Here is an 18,819-nt window from a genome sequence, read left to right on the forward strand (position 1 = left end):
GACGTTCTATGTAAGCTACCTTCAGCCTGATGATCAGCGCTGATCCCAGCCGAAGGAGCAAAGTGCTCGGCTGATCGCTTTTTACGGATTCGTTTCAGCACAGGTGGGGGTTTCAACACCTGGACCCTCACCGATCCAAACTTTTGCTATGTCTATATGACATATCAAAATTTTGATGAAAGTTCAGTTCCTATTTAAATATGTCCATTCTGCACTGCTTCATTTCATAAATACATTTTAGGTCAGAGCTTTATTTTTATTTTACAGAAATCCTCTGCTTCTTTTCACACAGCCATAGAGATAAAAGTGCAAGTCCTATCTGGATAATCCTGTCTGTTTGGATAACCATGTCTATATACCCTATTAGGAAGAGAGGGGTTACAGAGCATGGTCAGCTTGGTGCAACATATCCCTTACACAAATGAATGGCCACAAAAAACTCCCTCCTGCAATAAAAGCCAATCAAAGGAGGGTTCACAAAGGAAGACCTGGTGTGATCATGGGGGCTTCATTAAAAAAGTGTCATCCCCTTTATATTTGAGCTGCCTGCAGCCATGCTAGCTGCACCAATCTGTATCTAAGGCTCAACCTAGTAGCAACGGCAGGCAGAAAAAGTTATTTTGTACGTTTATTGTGTAGGTGTCTCTTCTGTGCAGAGCATGGTTGGCGCCCTTTCTGTTAGTTTTTTTTTTATTATTAGACATTTATTGAATATACAAAAATTCCAACTGTATCATATCGATACCAAACATTAAACAGAGAATGAAAATTTGCAATAGTACAGTACATTTTATCTATTAGAGTGTGCAATGTCTATTTAATTTTTAAAGATGTAAAGGGGGGGGGCCAAGGAGGGTATCGGAGCCATACATAATAGACATAATTTATTGGTTTACATCAAGCATGCTGTTACAATATAACATATAACAATATATGTATTGAATAAACATAAATAAATAAAAAAGCATGCTGTTACAATATTGGTTACATTGTTGTTTACATTGTAATTGTTTCCAAAAAGCGTTAAGGCCCTTTTACATGGGGCAATTATCTGGCAAAGGAGCGTTCATGTAAATGATCATTGCTCTGTGAAACAGGGCAACGATCAGCCAATGAACGAGCAATAGCTCGTTCATCGGCTTATTTTATTGCTTATGCTGCAAGAAATATTATTGTTGTTGTCAGCGCATCTTCTTGTATAAGCAGGGAGCTGTGCTGCCGACATGATAGAAATGTAAGAGGACATGTGATCGCTCGTCCCTGAACATAGCTCCTTGTGAAAGGAGCAAACAAGTGCCAAACAGCGAGCTGTCTCGTTGATTGCCGCTTATTTACGCAGCCCGCGTTGGGCCATGTAAGAGGACCCTTACAGAGAGACCCAGTACTGGGATCATATATGGAGCCATATGCACTTGCCGTAAAGTTTACATAAGTAAAACCATACTAAGGAGCTAAGCTAAGGAGGCAAATATCCAAACATGTCAACGCCATCAACACACATACAGATACCCCCTTATTAAGACATGTCAGAATCATTCATAATATGGACATAAAAACCCTAACATTTGTCAAACTAAATTGGGCCCTAGACGAGGAAACCTAAATAAAAAGCTTCTACAGCAAGAAGCCCGCTGGATATAGAGTACCAATTAGACAAAATTATATTCATTCATTTCTCATCTGAGAGCAGGACTAGCTATGTACAGGTTTTCAGCCTCTGAATATAAACAAGAGTGTTCTCATTCACTGACAGCATACCAATATCTTGAAATTGATGAGGAGTAAATAAAATATATTAGAACGTTGCAGAACTTTTCATTTATACAGTAATTGAGCTTTATGAACCTAAATCCATAAAACCTTAAAGAGTAACTACACTTTCATTAAACTTTTGTTATGTCATAGAGACATATCAAAAGTTTGGATCGGTGGGTGTCTAGGTGCTGAGACCCCTGTTGCTGAAACAAAGGACTCAATGAAGGCTTTACTTTTTCAGCCTCTTTGTGACATAATTAGCCGCGTCATCGTCCTCCATCAACTTTGCAATTTAATCAACTATACATTATTATTTTCTATAATGATTTGTTACTGTATACAACTAAAGATATAAGCACCAACAGTTTCAACCGCCAGAGAAGTTGTCTGTTTATCTTGTAAAGTATCACACTATCCCTCAAGTAAGAGGATACCAACTTGTCAAGATGAAAATGAAAACAAATAATAACTCAACATCATATGCCTCTCTAATGGAGATAGTATAAAGAGAAATTATTCATTCCATCCCACTTTAAAAAGTTCTAAAATTATACTATTTATCCTAGGTGGCGACTAAGTTCCGGAATATGCGCAGTGTAACTTTGTATTCTTCCTGCCATTTTTCACCTTTTGTGCGCACAATCCTCAGTGCTGCTTCGATTGGCTGACGACTACTATACACATTGGTAGAAATTGCTGTAAATCAGATGACAAATGAGTAATTACGTAAGCCGCTTACTCTGATTGGATGCAGACTGACAATCCTCCTCAGTGAAGTAGTCCGAGGTTATATAAGCCTCTTCTTTGGCGTTTTCGGTACCATTGCCCCACATACTCCTGAAGATGCCGTGTCTACTGCAAAACATGTCGCTTAGCTTACTTACTATGGGATGCAATCTGCAGACGCATTCAAAATAAATACTTACCTTATGACAGGCAATAGCCATGGTGCCCTACTGCAGGTATCTATTCTGCTGCTATAGAGATATTGGCAACTCATTTTAAATGTGTTTCTGTTCAAATATAAATAATAAATGTTATGTTTTATCAATAGAATATTAATAATAAAGGTTATGCTTCATCAATAGAATATAAATAACTAGCTTTTATATCCGGCGTTGCTCGGGAGGTTGACTTACAGTATAGATAGAGTAAAAGCTCACTATTTAAATACCCAATTATGTGTTGTAAGGCCCCATGCAAACGACCGTAGAATTCGTCCGTAATTATGGACCCATTCACTCCTATTGCCCATGGACACCTTCCTGTATATTTACAGGAAGGTGTCCGTACCGTAGAAAGGCTCCGCAAAAGATAGGACATGTCCTGTTTTTGCTTTTTACGGACCGTGCTCCCATATTTTATATGGGAGCACGACCCGCATAATAATTAGAGAGTATTAAAAGTTAACTTACCTGCTTCTTCCTCCAGTCCGGCCTCCCGGGATTACGTTTCATCCCATGTGACCGCTGCAGCCAATCACAGGCTGCAGCAGTCACATGGACTGCCGCGTCATCCAGGGAGGTCGGACTGAATGTCAAGAGGGACGCGTCACCAAGACAACGGTACGTATGAACTTCTTTTACTTTCAAACGCTGCGGAAACACTGCCCAAAAGGGCTGCCCCTTCTCTCTTTCCAGCACTGATAGAGAGAAGGCGCTGCCAACTAGTGCAGAGAAAATGGGTCCGTAAGTACGGGTGGAATACTGTTGACACTGGACCCAATGTTATTGGAAGCACCATTAAATATCCTTAACACCATGATCACATGATCAAATTTTTTTTAATAAAAGTCCTAAGCCAGTGCTCCTAGACTAAACTACGAAGTGGTGGATGAGGAACGGGGACTTATGATTCATGCCCATTTGGCATCGATGTTTTATATTCCAGTTATATTGTGTTTTATACTTGTTATATTATATATGTTTTATATTCGTTATATTATATGTTTTATATTCCAGTTATGTATCGTTATACACCAGTTACAGGTATTTTATGTATATATTATATACCAGTTATTCTATATTTCACTTATGCTATATACGTCATCACCTTATATATATTTTTTTCATTCTTAATAAAATGAGTTTTTGCAGTCCTGTCACTGTATTTCTGGTCTCCACGGGTGGTGCGGCCACATGCTCGGAGTTGTAGTTTCACACGATACAGACGACGTGTCTATTTAATAGATGAGCAGCTCTGCACCTGAGGAGGTACTACAACCCTCAGCATGCCCTTAGTGAGAGGATACATAGAGGACTACTGCACTCGGGGTAACCACTACTCCCCCTAGTAATCCTTTCCTCTGGGATTCACCATCCAGACCGCGTCCTGCAGTGATATGACATTCACCGGCAGTGGAGGGAGACGCCGAGCCCCCGCTGTACCTCAAACTCCACACATAATGTGACCCCAAAACTGAGGCGGCCCAACTCACCTGCTTCCTGTGAGGACGCGACAGCGCGGGAAACTGGGGACGTCACGTGACACATTTGGCGCACGTGAAGCGGCTGCAGGACGGAGCTGAGGCGACTTCACACACTGATGGAGGGCAGAGCCCGGGAACAATAAAGTCAGGTACAAATTCAATGCGTTTTTTTTTTTTGTAGCTAAAAATCATGAGGGTCTCATCTCTGAGGAGATTATTCAGACGTAGCGGTCGTGGCGTTTTGCCACGATTTCGCGACATATGAATGGGACAGCTACAGTTCTGTACATCTGAATAAGAGGTTCTGCGGCAGCTGTGTTTTATATAAGAACACGTTATACAGATGTCAATGACATCGCTGTGTGATCTGCATGCGGTATTACTGCGGTGCTTGATTATAAATGACCAGTGATTAGTCCTTACTGCAGGTCCCAGAAGTCATCGAATGATGTACGTTGCAGCCAATTATGGGCTGCAACGTCATCAATTTTTGTAGCTAAAAATCATGAGGGTCTCATCTCTGAGGAGATTATTCAGACGTAGCGGTCGTGGCGTTTTGCCGCGATTTCGCGACATATGAATGGGACAGCTACAGTTCTGTACATCTGAATAAGAGGTTCTGCGGCAGCTGTGTTTTATATAAGAACACGTTATACAGATGTCAATGACATCGCTGTGTGATCTGCATGCGGTATTACTGCGGTGCTTGATTATAAATGACCAGTGATTAGTCCTTACTGAAGGTCCCAGAAGTCATCGAATGATGTACGTTGCAGCCAATTATGGGCTGCAACGTCATAAATAGGGTCGGAGACTGTCAGTGCAATCCGTTACCTAGGGAACGTGTGTCCAATCAAAAATAGCTATTCCCTGATTTTAAACTAATGAAAAATCGGGCTTCAAACAAACTTTCGAAAATATATAGAATATTACTCTCTTAGTAGGGGGAAAAGGGTATTTTTGCCATTTGGCAATCAGTCAATACTATTATTCATAGCGATGCCATCCCTACCGGGCTTTCAAAACTTTGGCACTTAAAGAGAACTCATCAGCTCTCCTAATATATCAGTTTTAGTAAAGACTTGCATTCCCCATAAAATAAGGAATCTGGAGCATATTTTCTTAAAACTCTGCATTGTACCATTCCTCTGTGATTTCTCCTAAAAATATATTGATAAATTGTCAATCAGGTGTTACCAGTTAAGTAACAAAGAAGAAATATATTACAGAAAGTTCGCTCACCGCGTTACCGATGCGTTAGTTGGTACAAGTTGATTTTGTCCAGATGCTGAAGGTGTTTGAAAATACCCCCAACGAAGTCCTGTGCCGACAGCAGGTATACAAGGCAATGGACGTGAGCAATGAATGGTATATCCAGCACTCGGTATAAAAGTTACTGGTTTATTCGGTCATTTTAAAACAGAAAGATTAAAACAAAAATCCCGGGATCACGCTTACGCGTTTCAGACCACTAGGGTCCTTAGTCATAGCTTGGTGTTTTACTTATGAGTTCACATTTTTATACCATATATCCTAGGTCAGGTGACATCCTATGGGTGGGCTTTAGAAATTAACCATTTCAGGCATTGCTTTAGATGTGTTGCGTAACATCAATATATATTCTTTCTAAAGCATTATTACATACTTAGTACAAGACACAGTAAGTCCGACATGCATCACTAAGATTTTTTGACAGAAATTGAAAAAAAGTATTTTGAATAGTTAGAAAGACATAGATATCAGACAATTCTGCTGAGTGCTCAGGTGTGTTAACACTCTGACGTAATCTAGGGGGAGTGAGAAACCCGCTGCCTATGTCTTTAATTGGAAATGTTGCTTGTTGAATAAATGATGTTATCAGTAATATATTCACCAATAGAATCTAATTGCTGAAATATTTCATTTTTGTCATTTATATCTTTTTGTTTGAATAAAGCAATACATTTCTATTCATGTTAATCTGTTGTGCATATTATTGCATCCGTGGTGCTGAAGGACAGCTCAACTTAGAATAACTGAACAGTGACGCTGCCTGGTGCTGAAGGACAGCTCCCCTTAAGACAGACCAGCATGCAGTCGCTTGAAAGAACTTATATTATATATTAGGGACTGATTTCATCATTTGTACAATGAAATATTATTTTTCCACTTATAAATTACATTGTCTTTATAGTGAACAACTCATTTTATTTTGAACATGGCTATTTTTCACCTACGTATTATGTTATATTCCGGCATGAATACCACATATCAAATGTGGCAATCAGAACTGTCCACACATGTGAGACCTCATGAAGAATATGTGTGTTAATCTAAACATGATATTTATAAACTCGCTATATGGTATCATAAGTGTCTGTTAGTGTTTCATTTACACCTGTTTGAACATTCAAAAGATTTTTTGCCTTAATTATTTGAATTAGTGTAAATTGAATTAAGTTCGATTAATAAATGTACATGAGATCGTTTCTGTAGTTCATTCATTGTGGGAAGCGGGTGTCCAATTTTAAAATCCATAATGCAACTCTATTTAAAAGAAGCTTTCTCCAATGTCCACCTCTTTTGAGATTATATACTCTTTCCAAACCACAGACTTTTAGTGTACTGGTGTTGTGTTGGTGTAGTTCTATGAAATGTTTAGCTGCTCCTGATACATTAGTTTTATTTGGATTTTTTATGTCTGCCTGATGTTCCGCCAGCCTTTTCTTTAGTGGTCTTATTGTGCAACCCACATATTGTACATTTGTAAAGGATCTGCCAGGCACAGCTTTGGGGTTAACTTCCTTAGGTAATCAGTCTTCACCTGAGTCTATCTCTCTGAGACTGACTCCTGCTTCCACCACTCAGGCTGGCAGGCTTAGGAGTGGGAGAGCCTATCGCAGCCTGGCCAGACTCAGCTAGCTCCCGCCCTCTGTCTATTTATACCTGCCTTTCCTTTTCCTCCTTGCTTGTGATTCTTTCCGTGTGGTTTCCTGGCCCAGCTACAGCTCCTAACAATTTGATCCTGCTCCATTCTGACCCTGGCTTTCTGACTACTCTTCTGCTCTGCGTTTGGTACCTCGTGCTCTCCTGGTTTGACTTGGCTCGTTCACCACTCTGTTGCTCACGGTGTCGCCGTGGGCAACCACCCCTTTCCCTTCGCTTTATATTCCCTTGTATGTTTTGTCTCGTGCACTTACTGAGTGTAGGGACCGCCGCCCAGTTGTACCCCGTCGCCTAGGGCGGGTCGTTGCAAGTAGGCAGGGACAGAGTGGCGGGTAGATTAGGGCTCACTTGTCCGTTTCCCTACCCCTATCATTACAACATTACACTTGTCGAAATGTAGGACATATACTACGTGGGTAGTGTTACAATTTATTAGAGATTTTATAGAGAAAGAGATGTTGTTAGATGAGGAAATTAAAATAGAAGTATTTGATATTATGGTACACATAGTACATCTTGTACCACCACATTTGTATGAACCAGTGCATGTCAGCCATGTATTTTGGGCAATTCTGGTAAAAATGCCTTAACCTTGGTACCAGTTAAAGGTATGTCCCGACACAGACCGACAACGTCCAATCACTGCTAACAGAGTCAGACTGTATAGGGTCACACTAATTTGACAAAGGGAATATTTACACCCTAAAAGAAGAACAAAACAATGCAGAGTCCTAAAAAAAAGATGCTTCAGAACTGTGATTTTATGGGGAATACAAGTATTTACTAAAATCGACATGTCAGAAGAGCTAACAGGTCCTCTTCATGGTCTCTTAAGGTATTGGGCCGTGTAAACGAGCGCCGATCAACGAGACAGCTTTTACAAGGAGCTAGTATGGGGATGAGCACTACTTACTCCGAGCGCTCGTCCCCATACATTATTATCATGTCGGCAGCTCATCAGACTGGAAAAGTTACAAAACCAACTCTAAAGAGTTTGGACTCCACCAATCCACAGTCAGATAAATTGTGTAAAAATTAAGGGTTCACAAACTTTCAACCGCCACTGTATTATTATGATAAATGTCATTATATTATATGATGCCGTATATAACAGGGTAATAGACTGCAAGTATAATGTAAGAACAGTTATAAAAGTTAAGGCAATGAAAACAAAGGTCTTAAAGAGGCTCTGTCACCACATTATAAGTGCCCTATCTCCTAGATCAGGAGATCGATGCTATAATGTAGGTGACAGTAATGCTTATTATTTAAAAAAACGATCTATTTTTACCACTTTATTAGCGTTTTTAGATTTATGCTAATGAGTTGCTTAATGCCCAAGAGGGCGTATTTTCACTTTAGATCAAGTGGGCGTTGTACAGAGGAGTGTATGACGCTGACCAATCAGCATCATGCACTCCTCTCCATTCATTTACGCAGCGCATAGGGATCCTGTTAGACCCTTATGTGCTGTCTTATACTTACACATTAACAATACTGAAGTGTTTAGACAGTGAATAGACATTGCTGTTTTTTTTCTTCATCCTTGACCTCCCCCCCCCCACCCGTTCCAGAGATATGGCCCACTGTTGTGTTGGCTCCCTATATGCTAATTTGCTGTAGTGGCAGATGGGCCTTTAGGTCCCCTTAGGCACTCAGCCCGGGTGCGAATGCTAACACTGCACCCCCTATGGCTATGCGGCTGATTATGGACAATTATGTAAATTCACTTTACATTTTACACTTTGCTTCTCGTTTACTTGAATGCATTTTTCTAAGGAAATTATATATAATATTATTATGAATGTGCACTAAAAACCAAGTTGCCTATCAATGTATAAATAAACATTTGTTTTTATTAAAAAAATATTTTATCTTTTATGAAGAGAAAAATACAGCAGGCATTGATTCTAAAAAAAAAAAAAAAAAATACATAACACATAACACATACTTTCCATAACACATTATCCAATATATTTTAGGTTGTAAATGTGGAAATCAATTATTGGGAAACCACATAAGAATGAAATGTCTGTTCAGGGAAATAAAGAGCTTAATAAATGCCTCTGAATCTCTGTGGGCAAGTGTTTATGTGGGTGGACGCAGCTACCAGAGCATTTGCCTGACCTACTGTACCAGCAATCATCTTATAAAGATGTGATCTCCAGGAACTCAGTCTAAATCAAAAGGTTGCTGTACACAATGAACTTCTATCCATCAGAGCTGTAATCTTCCAATTTGGGATTCCTCAGTAAATTATTAGACTTTGCTGCCGACAGTTTGATTTTTAATTATTACCTTCCAGTCCTTTAAAGACCAGAATGTCATTTCTGCAGAATTTTGCCAATATTTAAAATGTCTTAACATATGTTGTTTACCGCACTCTACCCAAGCTTATATGTAAGACAAGGATTATGTTATGAATAACGCTTAGAAGTACAATGTACATGTTATATGCATTCACAATAATCCCACTTGCTGCTTTGTATCCCTGCACTACAATAACAGATTTAACAAAATGAAGGCTATTTTAAAAGATAACCCCTGCCCCTGCACCTATTGGACCAGAACTAGGAAGGTAAAGGCAACAGCGACTTGTGTGTTTGGGGTGTGTGGACAGTGATGGGTTTGAGTTTAGCCTCTTTCACACAGGGTTTTTAATGCATGAAAAAATGAAGTAAAAACCCACATGATTTATTTTTTTACATGTTTATTGGCGTCTTTTATTTAGTGACATTTTTGTACATGCAATTTTTTGTAGCATTTTGGAAATCCCATAGAAAGAAGTATAGGTAAAGTACAAAAAAAAAAACCATACCTAGAGAATTTTTGAAAAAAATGCCACTGATGCTACAAAAACTCAACAAACCAAAATGCTTTGTATGTAGGCTTTATCATATTTTAAGCTAGACTTTATAGCTGCAGGGTTTTGAGGGGTATAAAAAACCCACACACAAAAAAACAAAACTATAAAAAACACCATAATTCCAATCTTATGCAAAATTTGGAACCTGAGTGAAATGTGAGTGCAAGATTGAGTAAGTGGTAATAGATTAAGCCCTAACAGTCCCAATCACATCATGTGCTGTAAAGGTGCTTCTGTGGCACTGCATAACTAGTTAAATTTGCAGTTCAAGACTCGATGGGCTTGAGAAGCTAGATAACAATTACAATAGGAGTTACAGTGGCAGACATATTGGTAGTCACTCAAATTTTGTATAAAACCTATAGCTAAGAAATTGCTAAAATTGTAACGATTTGATAGAAATTGGCAAATCAATAACTTATATTTACGGAGTTTAACATTATTGAGGGGAAATGTTCTCTACATTGATATAACATATATTTTTAAAGTGAATATTTATGTTTATATTTAAATCTCAAAAAGTGTTTTGTTTCAACAGTCTATTTTTTTATTTTCATACAGTTGTTTCCATAAAGGAAAATGTTCTCTTCTGCGATCTCAAAACATAGATGGGACTGTCTCCTTAAAGAGGCTCTGTCGCCACATATAAGTGCCCTATCTCCTACATAAGGAGATCGGCGCTATAATGTAGGTGACAGCAGTGCTTTTTATTTAATAAAACAATCTATTTTTACCACTTTATTAGCGATTTTAGATTTATGCTAATGAGTTGCTTAATGCCCAAGTGGACGTATTTTTACTTTAGACCAAGTGGGCGTTGTACAGGGGAGTATATGATGCTGACCAATTAGCCTCATGCACTCCTCTCCATTCATTTACTCAGCGCATAGGGATCCTGCTAGATCCTTATGTGCTGTCTTATACTAACACATTAACAATACTGAAGTATTTAGACAGTGAATAGACATTCCACGGGATGTCTATTCACAATCTCTGCACTTCGTTACTCTGTCTGTGGTAGTTACAGCAGAGGAAGCGTGATCTCGCTGTAAATGACAGGTTACAACGAGATCACGCTTCCTACGCTGTAACTACCATAGAAACAGTAACGAAGTGCAGAGATTGTGAATAGACATCCCGTGGAATGTCTATTCACTGTCTAAACACTTCAGAATGTTAAGAATGAAAAACCAGGTAAGTAAATATATTATACAAAAAAAAAAACCAGACAAACAAAGCAAATGTTATGATGGGGGTAGGGAAACAGACAAGTGAGCCCTAATCTACCCACCACTCAGTCCCTGCCTACTTGCAATGACCCACCCTAGGCGACGGGGTACAACTGGGCGACAGTCCCTACGCTCAGTAAGTGCACGACAGACAAACAGACAAGGGTACACAGAAGCTAAGGGAAATGGGGCAGTTGCCCACGGCAACACCGTGAGCAACAAGAATAGTGAACGAGCCGAGTCAAACCAGGAGTGTACGAGGTACAAAACGCAGAGCAGGAGGGTAGTGAACAAGCCGAGTCAAACCAGGAGTGTACGAGGTACCAAACGCAGAGCAGGAGAGTAGTCAGTAAGCCAGGGTCAGTATGAAGCAGGGTCAAATAGTTCAGAAGCTGCAGCAGGGCCAAGAAACCAAACGAGAAGAATCACAAGCAAGGAGGAACAGGAAAGGCAGGTATAAATAGACAGAGGGCGGTAGCTAGCTTCGTCTGGCCAGGCTGTGATAGACTCTCCCACTCCTAAGCCTGCCATCCTGAGTGGTGGAAGATGGAGTCAGTCTCACAGACATAGAAGCAGGTGCAGACTGATTACCTATGGGCGTTGACACAGAAGTTGTGCCTGGCAGATCCTTTACAGCAAAGTTAAATATTGATGAATTGATGCGTAGGGGGGGGGGGCAGCGAACCCCATAATTTATGATCAAAATAGTCAAAATAGTCAACTATATTAGGATAATATATGAGAACCCCTCTTTTTGAAAACAATTAACACATTTGTGTAACCCGCAATTGGGTGGCTATTGTGATGCATATTTTTTATGAGAAGTCTTCAAAAAGAAATGTTTTAGTTATAAGCTATACGAGGCATAATATGACCGATGATGATTATGTATGAACATATGGCATATATGGAATCCTTTTTATCCATGCTTGTACCTTCAATTTTAAAGGAAACACAGTAAAATATATATTTTATATATATAAGCTCCGGATCTATTTTTTCTTCATAATTATACGGAGGATTGTCAATTTCAAGTCCGGGTGGAGGGCTCCTAAACGACACCATCAAAATTTATGTTATGTACTCTGAAAGAATATTAATGTGCTATAATATATCATCTATAGGATTTGTCTTATATGGTTTCATACTTGGGAAAAAAAATTCCTTGTCCATCAAATAATTGTTTTCCAGTGTGAGTTGTGGAGGTAAATAACACACTACTACTATATTATTAGTCAAAGTACAAATGCTTTTAAGTAACAAATTGAAGGCAATGTGTTTTAGGCTCTGTGCACATCACGTTTTTGCCCTACCTTTAATGTACTGTATACATCGGAAACTTTTTGGGAATATACGTTAAACGCAGGACAAAAACGTGATGTGTGTATTTACCAATAAATCACTATTTTGAATCTTATCCCGAAGTCTTTATTAAGCAAAAACACTCCGAGCCGTTCATAAATATAATTAAAAAGTATTTAAAATATCAATAATTATAATATGTAAGTATAATATAAAGGGTCAACAATATTCTTCCACAAAAAATACAGTGTATATTTTATATATATATATATATATATATATATATATATATATACATACATACATACATCAGCAATTTAATAATTAGTGACAACATCTTTCATAACTGCAGCCGATCTCCCCTCATAAATAGAATTTATCTACAGACCTGAGGGGGTGTCCTAATCAGATAAATTTATAGATGGGTAATTTTAATTTGACCAAATTCTAACTAAAAGTCCATATCAGGGAATAACCATAGTCACAATAGTGTCTCATGAATCATGCATGAACAGAGTTCACAATACATTTTATTATTTTTTCCCTATCAACGGCATAGACACCCCTGCCCAAATAAGAAGTCAAATCAGACATTTTGACGTGTGGGAACAAACTAATTTTAGAGCAAGAAACCTACATGAGCACAGGGAAAATATACAAATGCCATTAACATACCACCATGGTTGGGTTTAAACCCACAGCTCCAGTACCATCTGACAATCAAAGGAGTTCTGTACTATATATATTTGATCCGCTTTTGTTTTATATGGTGTTAAACAAAGTGTAACTAGCGCCTTATACAGAAGTAATTCATCAGGTTTTCACCCCTGCCATACATATTTTCTGCACTTTCCTGTCAGACCTTTACAGAGCTGTCCGTCCTGAAGAAGATAGTACAGCCCGTACTGTGCACTGTACACATCAATTTATTTTTTTTACCTCCGAGCAGGTAACAAAAATCCCCCGCTCCTGGGCATCTCTCCCCATCTTGGCTTTATAAAAGATTGAAAATTAACTTATAGACTCTTGGACATTGACTCTTTCTTTTTTAAGAGAAATGGCTAGGCAGTAACAATATTGTGACATACAGATAATATCATTTTGCCATTTATTTGCACCAATATGTAACTGCACCGTATGTCAGGGTAGACCGGCTGTACAGACTTCCTTTCAGCTAAAGTTGCAACAAATTTATGAAATTTTCTGCAAAAAAAAAACGGTAGCAGATAAGTCTTGTGATTTAGTACTCCTTACCTTGTATTATTGGTGGCGTCTTTTGTATCTGCTAAACATTACAATAGAGGTTCTATAGGAGCCTTTTTAGGAATAATGTTCATGTGTCTTTACAGTGAGTCTGTGGATGTACAGTAAAGTTTGCTTCACACTAGTGTCATGACTTTCATTCATATTGAAGCCATGACAGCTATGACGGATGTATTTTTTCGAAGAAATTCCAATAACTCCAGACAGATCACAATGACTTATAACGGGGTCCTTCAGGTTTTGAGTAATTTTGATGGCAAGGAAAGTGCTTCAGATTGCACTGTTCTTGCCATCAAAAATACCAGAACTTGTATCAAAATCTAAGAACGTTAATTTGAACAGATTCTTAAACTTCGATGCACACAGTGTCAGAGAGCAATGGAAACCTGTCTAAAAAGACCCCAACACCAGCACTAGGTAAAGCACAGAGGACACTTAGAGGGTTGTATTAAAGTACATCCAACAAACTATAATCATACCCTGTGCGGCACCTATTAAGAGCATGTGTACTGTGTGTGTGCTCCCTAGAGATATGATGTGCATCCCCTGGGGCACACATACAACCGGTTGATGACCAAGGCGCTAGGATATGCCATCACCAACTTTTATGAAAAACTCGTTTAAGAGTTTTGGGGACATACACTGAATCTGTAGTCTGCACTCAAAACTGTCAGTACGAGAAGCTGTATAGTAGGTGCACGCAGTGCCCACCAGAGCTCGTACTGCCAATGGGTTCCCGTGTGAAAGGCAACCTGTCTTATGGTCGACACAATTTCACCAAACTTTGTATTTCCAGACCATGCCACATGCTAAAGTTCCAATTCACTTTCATCTACCGCTGATTATCGGAGCACGTACTCCTTCTGAACATATGCCCTTTTTATTTCATTAATGTTTGTTATCTCCCCTGTTGTCTTTTCTATCTCCTTGGAGTATATTTCTGGAACAGATTTAAAATCCGCACCATGTGTCTTATGTCGTTTCTGAGAGACTTGTAGAGGTAATAAACATTCCGTTAATTGTATAGATTGTGCTCTGCAGCTGTGCAAGTGAACAACAGCGTCACAAAGGTGAAGAAATAATTCTCTTCTGTTTATACTTCAGTTTCCAGGGTCTTTGTTACCTGGGATCTTTTTTACTCATTTATACTGTAATAAATATGGGAAGTATTAATCATTTCTGAAGTCATATAATAGATTTCAGTAACATCATCAATAAGTCAAACACTTCCCATATAATAAGAAACATATAAGAATTTAGAAACAAGAATTTTGAAACATTGACGACACGAGCATTGTAGTATATATATATATGTATATATATATATATATATATATATATATATATATATATAGGAGTAATTTTAACATTACATTTACTCAATTAAAACCTTACTCCACTCAAAAATAATACATGAAAACCTAACTCCTAGTCACAATATTTAGACATTTAAAGGGGATTTCGAGTTATTTCAAAAATTGGCCAAGGTAGGAGGGATGCAAATAAAAAAAGCCGTTACTCACCTCACCTCACCTGGTCTTCCATCACCGCCGCTCTGTTGCTCCCCGCCGCTGTTCATTGACATAGCTGCAGCAATGACGTGAACGTATATCCACGTGATCACTGCAGCCAAGCACTGGCCTCCGCGATCCTGTGCCGTATACCCACTGAGACCAGTGATTGGCTGCAGCGATCTTGTGGGTATACAAGCACATCATCGCTACAGCTATGTCAATACACAGCGGCGGAGAGGACCAGAAGCGGCGACGCTGGAACGACGGGGATCTGTGAGGTGAGAAATGGCTCTTTTTTTTTTTTTTAAGCCCTTTTACCGTGGACAATTTTTGAAACAACTCAGAAAATCCCTTTAAGTCCAGTATCCCTCTGCCCCTATTCTCTTGGATCCAGAAAGATGAAATATGGGGAGCTGTTTGGCACTTTGGAGGGTTGCCTTCCATTTACCTGTGACATTGAGAGAACACGGTGATCAATTGTGAATTTCTTTCCATGACTTTGACCATGGCTCTGCAGGTTAATTCTGTCCAAATATTATTACAGTGACTGTGTAGAGCTACTGCTTATACAAAGAAAACTGGTGATCAACTTTTGTACTAAATGACACAGACAGACACAAAGGGACAGCAATAATGGAAGAAGTGCCAAACCACTTTGAGCGCTACTAAGATAATGTGTCGCTTATTAGTCTATATACCATATATATCGGATGTTTACGTCAGCACTATGTATAAAGTGATGAAAGCATTGCATATTTTTTTTTCAGATAACACATGCTCCCCCTGCTGGTAAAATAACAAATTACTAAAACTGGCAAATATTTCAAAGTTACGTTCTAAAAGATAATATTGTTTCATATAAATGCATTGGTCATTTTATTTATGTATAATTATAAATACTTTATAAGTACATTTATAAGTATGTTATATTATGTTTTAGGTTGTGAGCATTTGCAATCATAAAGATGTATTTCTATTGTATTCAGCCAGTTATGTACATTTTCAGTGGAAGAAGTGGAAAAACAAATAGATGTAATGTAATTTTACTCACGATAACTAAAGAAGCACTCTCAGAAAATATTTTAATGTTATAAAATGTATCCTTCGTTTGTAATTCACATATGGGAAATAGTATTGGCGTTAGATTTCTTATTGAGCACTTTATTTGTGAATTTAAGTCCTCCATTGTACCATGAGTATCCGAATCACATCGATTTTTATGTGTGGACTGGAATTCAGTCTCTCTATGCATTCTCCATGCTCAATGTGGGTCGCATAGGAATGCATAGAGAGACTGACTTCCGGTCCATACTTAGGAGCCTGTATGAATAGGAGACTCCGAGGCACGTGGTACAATGAAGGACTAGCACGGAAAAGTTATTCTGGGAGTCCCTATTTCAAGTCATGAAACAAAACAATACGTCAACTGAATAATACACAAGTCTGAACAATAAACCTAGTTATGAACTTTGTCAACTTGGACAAAATCCAGACTACGCTTAAAAAAACAAAAACGTGATAAGAAAAATGTCAAATGCCAGACATATAAACCAATGCCAATATGTGGTATCCAATGTTTTTTATTTAATTTGTGCAACACAGAGATATGTATTTAACCAATGGTACCAATCTAAATGGTGCCCATAAAGAGTGAACTGAGACATGTGCACTTAAAACAGGAAAAGTAAAAGGTGCTCATAAACAGTAAACCTAATAGGCACTATGAACCCCCATTATACAGCCCTCTTAACCAGAATTCAGGGGACTGGACTGGCGGTGGGGCAGTTATGAGCGGCTGTATAGTACCAACTCGGTAAACTCATTATGTAGATGACCCAGTTTAAAGGGCTGCTCCACAATGACAGGGTCCTGGTCGGCATTCCAGAATTCTGGTGAAATATCCCGTTATACATATCATTTACAGTATATAATAAGATTATTTACTGAGTAAAAATGTCCAGTCCCTTGCATGCATTCATTAGTTAGATCTGTCCATTATATAGTCATTTTGGCAATAGGCGTCAACGCGTGGTGGGATCCTATTGATTTTCCTACTCCGTCAATAACCGGTGTTTTATAAAAATATACACCCGTTTGTCCTTCAAAGCAACAGACTACAGAATGATATTGACAACATAGCTAGACATAACTCAGTGCAAGCTTGTACTGTTAACCCTAATATAATATGGTACAGACAGGAGGATCTCCCCCCAGTATACATGAGAAACCATCATTTAACTAGTACGGATTCTCTAAGTTCACTATCTACAGTTCTAGAATAGATTTTCACACCCGGAGTCAATACAATACATGGACCAACTACATCACCGATTTTGACATTTGATTCGCCAAAGTCAAAGCCAGCGGAATGATCTGCCCATTCTGTGTGATGGTTTCATATTTGCAATTCTATTGGTAAACTGTCATTCATGGCAAATAGATTTACTCATCTGCATTAAAATGAGCAAAAAGTGAAGACCATTTCCCATTCTTCTAATGCTTCCCATAATAACAAGGGGCAGCTGCTCCCCATGAGGTCAGTCCGTGGTTCCCTTGTAGCCAAAGAAATTTAAGAGCATCATATAAAGAGGAAATTAAAAGCCAATGTGGCAGGCAAGGGTATAGTTAAACTGAAACATGCTGTATGCCAACTAAGGCAACAAAATAGCTGCCCTCTTATTAATAGTTAATGAAGTATTATCCCGATGGCAGGGAAGCATCACATTTGTAGCTATGTATGGATGGATATGTAGCTATGTATGTAGGTGTATAGATGTAGGTGTATGTATGTAGGTGTAGAGATGTAGGTGTATGTATAGTTATGTAGGGAGAGTACTATACAATGAGCTGCAGCAGATGTGCATGCACTGTCCTGTGTTCCCACACAACTCTGTGTTTTACATGGCATGACTGGCATACACCAGGGATATGGCATGGCACCACAGGTACACTCAGGTCTCCTTACCTTCAGCCAGGAGGCGCATTGCATGCACAAAGGATGGATCCAGGCTGTCCTTCTCTGCCATCAGCTCTGGCAGATATTTCTCCTCTTCCATCACACAGCTTCCACCTAACACTGTCTCTGTGAAGTACGAGGCCCCTGATAAGAGAAGTCCTAGGAATGAGGGAGAGTCAGCACTCCGGATGAGGTGAGCAGAGCAGCCCTAGAGCGCACACAACGCTGCCTTCTCCTCTCTCCCTGTCTGTGTCTCCTCGGCAGTGAGTGAGGAGCACAACAGGAACCATTCTAGCAGCCAGAACCTACGTGCTCCCCCTGCTGGCCGCTCTGCTAATAGTCATTAATAAACCAACTATTGTCTTTTCTACATAGTCATTCTGAGGATTTGTAAAGACATTTTTCTTTCAAATATTTACATGCAAGTACAATGATGTAAAAGCACAAAATATGTTAAATAAAATGATATGATAGACAGATATAGGTATATTTAGATATAGATCTATCTATCTATCTATCTATCTATCTATCTATCTATCTATCTATCTATCTATCTATCTATCTATCTATCTATCTATCTA

General features: G+C 38.8%; 1 protein-coding gene across 4 annotated transcripts in view; it reads right to left on the minus strand.

Annotated features, from left to right (window-relative positions):
- KHDRBS2 (KH RNA binding domain containing, signal transduction associated 2) overlaps positions 1 to 18,540 on the minus strand; it is a 374,758-nt gene extending 356,218 nt beyond the window's left edge. For 3 of the 4 annotated variants that reach the window (XR_012883161.1, XR_012883162.1, XM_075861986.1), the window contains exon 1: positions 18,248 to 18,539. Coding sequence is in view for 1 of the 4 variants with exons in the window: in XM_075861986.1 (XP_075718101.1) it covers positions 18,248 to 18,338 (91 nt within the window). In the remaining 3 variants the exon portion in view is untranslated. Of the gene's footprint in view, positions 1 to 18,247 lie in introns of all 4 variants that reach the window. The other variant, XR_012883163.1, reaches the window with a different exon arrangement.
- Between the last annotated feature and the right edge of the window lie 279 nt (positions 18,541 to 18,819).

This window comes from Rhinoderma darwinii, chromosome 4, assembly GCF_050947455.1.
Source record: "Rhinoderma darwinii isolate aRhiDar2 chromosome 4, aRhiDar2.hap1, whole genome shotgun sequence".
Taxonomy (NCBI): Eukaryota; Metazoa; Chordata; class Amphibia; order Anura; family Rhinodermatidae; genus Rhinoderma; species Rhinoderma darwinii.